This window comes from Sphaerodactylus townsendi, linkage group LG02 (assembly GCF_021028975.2).
Source record: "Sphaerodactylus townsendi isolate TG3544 linkage group LG02, MPM_Stown_v2.3, whole genome shotgun sequence".
In the NCBI taxonomy this organism is placed as follows: Eukaryota; Metazoa; Chordata; class Lepidosauria; order Squamata; family Sphaerodactylidae; genus Sphaerodactylus; species Sphaerodactylus townsendi.
The window spans coordinates 28,039,573-28,044,634 of record NC_059426.1 but is presented as its reverse complement, the minus strand read 5'-3'; the positions used below and the strand labels follow the sequence as shown (position 1 = coordinate 28,044,634).

At 59.3% G+C, this 5,062-nt stretch overlaps 1 protein-coding gene across 2 annotated transcripts; it reads left to right on the top strand.

Annotated features, from left to right (window-relative positions):
- The first annotated feature begins 917 nt into the window (after positions 1-917).
- SP9 (Sp9 transcription factor) lies at positions 918-4,750 on the top strand. 2 transcript variants are annotated; one of them, XM_048483342.1, is made up of 2 exons: positions 918-1,078; positions 3,290-4,750. In XM_048483342.1, exon 2 carries the CDS (start codon positions 3,323-3,325, stop codon positions 4,649-4,651), a length of 1,329 nt encoding a protein of 442 aa, XP_048339299.1. In that variant the 5' UTR covers positions 918-1,078; positions 3,290-3,322; the 3' UTR covers positions 4,652-4,750. The 2 variants fall into 2 exon arrangements, with proteins under 2 accessions (XP_048339299.1, XP_048339298.1); XM_048483341.1 differs by lacking the exon at positions 918-1,078 and adding an exon at positions 2,223-2,371.
- The last annotated feature ends 312 nt before the right edge of the window (positions 4,751-5,062 follow it).

Below are 5,062 nucleotides of genomic sequence, written 5' to 3'. Positions count from 1 at the left end.
TTAAGATGAATGGTTTAAAAGCGTGCGCGCAGGGAGAGCAAGCCCACCCACCCCCTCCGCTGGCGATGGGTGCAGGGGGCTTGCTTTACTGCGAGCCTTCCTTAAAGAGAGGGTGGGAGATGATTCTCCCTCTCTTCTCCTGGAGCTGCCCCCTGGTTGGTCAGAAACGCCCCAGCGCCACTTAACCATCACCTCTATTACCAGAGGCACTGGTGGGCTTTCTGTGGATAAACAGAAGAGCGCATCTCTCTTCCTGGCTAAGAGGCATGGCGAAGACGGTCACCTGTTGGCTGGGCGAAACCTCCAAGCCTGATGTCCCTGCCTCAGCTGGGCTACTGGATCCCCTCCCAGATCGCTTTTCAGTAGTTCACTCCCCCCCCCCCACGCACACCCACAGAGCACCCTTGGGTAGAGGTCTGGTTTCTGTCTCCCCGGGTGAATTTCGCCTTCCTCGTTTACCACCCCCCCCCCCTTCTCTTCCCCAGCTCCAGAGCTCAGCCTGGGTTACCGTGCAAAGACAGAAGGAGGTTGAGGTGGGGGAGAGATAAGCAGGAGACTCCGATTCCTACCGTCCTAGCATTTTGGCTTCTACCGCCGCAGCCCCTTCCTCCAAACCAAAGAGCAGGGGGTGGCGCTCAAGGGTCCAAAGAAAGGATCTTCTTGCTGTATCGTAGCCGGTTTAGGTTGGAGGAGTGGTTTGGGGACCAGATCGTGCGTTTGTACGAGCTGGCACAACATCTCATTTTATTATATTCTAGAGTTTTTGAAGTTTTTAAAAATGATGACATAAGGAAAACAGGCGGACTAGTTGGGTTGGGGGAATCGTGATCCCCCCCCCCCTTCCAACCACGTGTATTTTGCATCTGCGAACTGGTGAAGCTCGGAGGAAGCAGCTGTGACACAACAGAAGATTTAGCAGGAGAAAGAGGCCAAGTTTAGCTCTCCGCATTTCCATCTTCCCTTCCTCATAACCGCTGCGAGGAGCAGGCGGACAAACGGGGGAAATAACCCCGGTAGTGCAGAGAGCATCGCAAAGGAGTCTCAAGAAAGTTGATCTTTTCGCCCGGACACAGATCGGGTGAGTTTGATGCAATTCCTTAAACGAATCCGGCTCCTTCGCCCCTGTGGCAGCGAACTGCGTAAAGTTCACATTCTGGACTCATGCAAATAGAATAAAGCTGCTGCAACTCTTTGGCCGTTGGTATGCTCGCGTGCGGGGAGGGGAGGGGTGCGGGGGGGGGGAAGAGATGAGCCCCCAAAGTCCGTCTCCCCAATCTGGCGAAGACTGAGTCTTTATTGTCGTACACACCTTTACAATCACCTGCTCTTTGCAGGTTCAGAAATACAGTACGACCCAGGTGACCGGAATTAGTTATTTTCCTAAGAAAAGCAAAAAGCAAAAAATTATATCATCTCATTGAAATGTCTATTTTGTTTAAAACGTAATTCCAAACTAAACAAACAAATGTGCAAGTGCGCCGAGGATCTAAATGCCCTTGCAGGTAACGGAGGTAGAGTGTTTGCTGACCTTCTTCAAATGCTTTTCGTGCCTTTTGTACCATGCAATATAGGACTGTCCCCATCCTTTAGAGACCAAGCTGATAGGCCTAGCTGGGGGGGGGGGGGTAAAAGAATCCCCCGGTGGCAATTGCAGATTTAGTAGGACAGCTATTTATTTTCTGCTGAATGAATCGGCGGATTAATGAGCTGTGAGAAGTTCGAGGTATAAAGGGAGAATCGAACACAAGTGGGAGGAGGGAGAAGGGAGAATAAAACGTGCAAAAAAAACCACCCCAGGTTGCCTTTTGTGGCTTCCCCCCCCCCCCACCGCGCCCGTTGACGAAACGATTCCTAAAAGAGCAACCTGTCGTCCTTACACGTCTCCGGTCACAACCTTAAAGGATATTTAAGCCCAGGCTTTATTATTTTTTTTCCTAAAAAAAAAAGTTAAATCACAATAGAATTCTTTTAAAAGGCAAAAAGCGCACTGCTCCGGGCGCGTGCCACTCAAAGGCTTAAGGGGGGAATCCATATATATCCTTATGCCTTTGAGTGGCACGCGCCCGGAGCCCTGGGTTCTTGCACCTCCAAGTTTCTGATTGGCTCCGAGGCAACTCCTGCCTGCTCTTTCTGCGCCTTCATTGGGCGAGAGTCTCAGCCAGCGGTACTTCAAAGCAGGCGCTCCCCACACTTAGGCTGAGTTTAGCTGTCCAGAGCCAGGAGTGTACTTAGTGGTGGTGGTGCCGGTGGAGTACAGCGGGGAACTGGGAGGACGCCGCGCAAACTCGACAGGCTGCGCACAAGGCAGAGCCCCCCTCCCGAGCCCAGCGCCCAGCCAAGGGACTTGGCTATGGCTACGTCTATCCTCGGGGTGAGTCCAGAGACGCATCTCTATCCACTGAGCGCGGGTTTCGTTTTAAGGCGATGCGTGTAGTTTTTCTTCATCTGTTGGGGGCACCGCGACCCAAACTGTTGCTGTAGCTGCAAAGCAAAGGGTACGCGCGCCTGGCAAGAGTATGGAGGCGCCGAAGGGAGAGAAGGCTGCTTTTCAAATCGGGTTTACTTGTCAGATGGAAGCAAGATCCTTTTGCTTTATATTTGTCCTGTTTCCAATGTTGTGGTCCCCCCACCCCGGACTTCTTTTCCTTACATTGCTGCGTTTGAATGGCTTCCCTCTCCAAAAATATCCTCCAAAAACGCCGCTTGGCTGACGTTTTCGGGCCATTTGTTTTTGTTTCTAGATAAAGGCTTTAGATAAAAGCAGGCAGTTTTGCTTTGCGTCTTTGCTTTTTGAGACCGGCGGGATTTAGCCACCACCAGCAGAAAAAGAGAGAGTCTCAGTCCTGCCTTCAAAGCCCTTTCTGAAGGGACCAGGCGTTTTTTCTGCAAAAAACCGGGTGTTTCTCTTGCGAACAGCACAGGCTGTCGTGGTGGGCATACCATTCCGTGCGCGGACGGGGTGGTGGTGGGGTGGATGTTTTCCTTCTGAAGCGCATGAAAAGTCCTCGGGAGGAACCCAAAAGGTTAAGAGGCGATGGACCTGAATGGGATTTTCTCCTTTCCCAACTAAACAAAACCGCAGGTACTCGCTTGCGTGCGCGCAACTTTTCGCAGGAGGACGCGTCCGGGGCGGGCGCCTTGGTGACCTTGTGGGTGCGGGAGAGGGACGCGGGTGGCGTGCCTGGCCGCGCCGGTGTGCCTAGTGCGGGGCTTGGGGGCGAAGTTCACGAGCTCCGTTTTCTCTCCCCCCCCTCCCTTCCCCTCCCCTTCCCCCCCCCCCCCGCCGCAGGAAGAGCCACGCTTCGGAACCACCCCCTTGGCCATGCTGGCCGCCACTTGCAACAAGATCGGCAACACCAGCCCGCTGACCACCTTGCCGGAGTCGAGCGCCTTCGCCAAGGGCAGCTTCCACCCGTGGAAGCGCTCCAGCTCCAGCTGCAACCTGGGCTCCAGCCTGTCGGGCTTCGCGGTGGCCACCAGCCGCGGCTCGGGCGCCCTGGCCGGCGGCAGCGGCTCGGCCAACAGCGCCTTCTGCCTGGCCTCCACCTCGCCCACCTCGTCGGCCTTCAGCAGCGACTACGGCGGGCTCTTCTCCAACTCGGCGGCGGCGGCGGCGGGCGTGTCGGCGGCGGCGCAGGAGGCGGGCGGCCAGTCGGCCTTCATCTCCAAGGTGCACAGCTCGGCGGCCGAGAGCCTGTACCCGCGCGTGGGCATGGCGCACCCCTACGAGTCGTGGTACAAGTCCGGCTTCCACTCCACGCTGGCGGCGGGCGAGGTGGCCAACGGCGCGGCCTCGTCGTGGTGGGACGTGCACGCCAACCCGGGCTCGTGGCTGGAGGTGCAGAACCCGGCGGGGGGCCTGCAGGGCTCGCTGCACTCGGGCGCCCCCCAGGCCTCGCTCCACTCCCAGCTGGGCACCTACAACCCGGCCGACTTCGGCTCGCTCACCCACTCGGCCTTCAGCTCCACGGGCCTGGGCTCCACGGCCGCCTCGCACCTGCTCTCCACCAGCCAGCACCTGCTCACCCAGGAGGGCTTCAAGCCCGTGCTGCCCTCCTACACGGACTCCAGCGCCGCCGTGGCCGCCGCCAGCGCCATGATCTCCGGCGCCGCCGCCGCCGCTGCCGCCGCCGGGGGGAGCTCGGCGCGCTCGGCGCGGCGCTACTCGGGCCGGGCCACCTGCGACTGCCCCAATTGCCAGGAGGCCGAGCGGCTGGGGCCGGCGGGGGCCAGCCTGAGGCGCAAGGGCCTGCACAGCTGCCACATCCCCGGCTGCGGCAAGGTGTACGGCAAGACGTCGCACCTGAAGGCGCACCTGCGCTGGCACACGGGCGAGCGGCCCTTCGTCTGCAACTGGCTCTTCTGCGGCAAGCGCTTCACGCGCTCCGACGAGCTGCAGCGGCACCTGCGGACTCACACCGGCGAGAAGCGCTTCGCCTGCCCGGTCTGCAACAAGCGCTTCATGCGCAGCGACCACCTCAGCAAGCACATCAAGACGCACAACGGCGGCGGCGGCGGCGGCGGCAAGAAGGGCAGCGACAGCGACACCGACGCCAGCAACCTGGAGACGCCCCGCTCGGAGTCGCCGGACCTCATCCTGCACGAGGCGCGGGCCAAGGACTCCGCAGCGGCCGGGCCCAACGACTCGTAGGGGCGGCCAGGCCGGGGGGCGGGAGAAGTTTTGGCGGGACGGGGGGCGCGCCCGCGGAGCGCGAACAAGCAGCCAGAGGAGGAGGAGGACCGGGCGCCTCAGCTCGCGCGCGCGCGCCTGAGTTGGGGGGCGAGCAGAGGACCCGCTGACGACCCCCCAGCAGCACCGCCACTTTGGGCTCACTTTTCCAGGAGCTCTTTTTGGGGAAGGGAGTGGGGGGGGAGGGCAAGGAAGCCTCACGCAAAAAAAAAAGGGCGCGCTTTTAGGACCCTGAGAGACTGCTGTTGTGGAGAGCCTTGAACCCGGCTGGAAGGGCACAGGCGCAGACAAAACAAGCCACCACCCCCCCCCCCCCCCAAAAAAAAACCAATAACAGTCGAGCTGCTCTTCCTGGCGAAGAGCAAGAGGAGC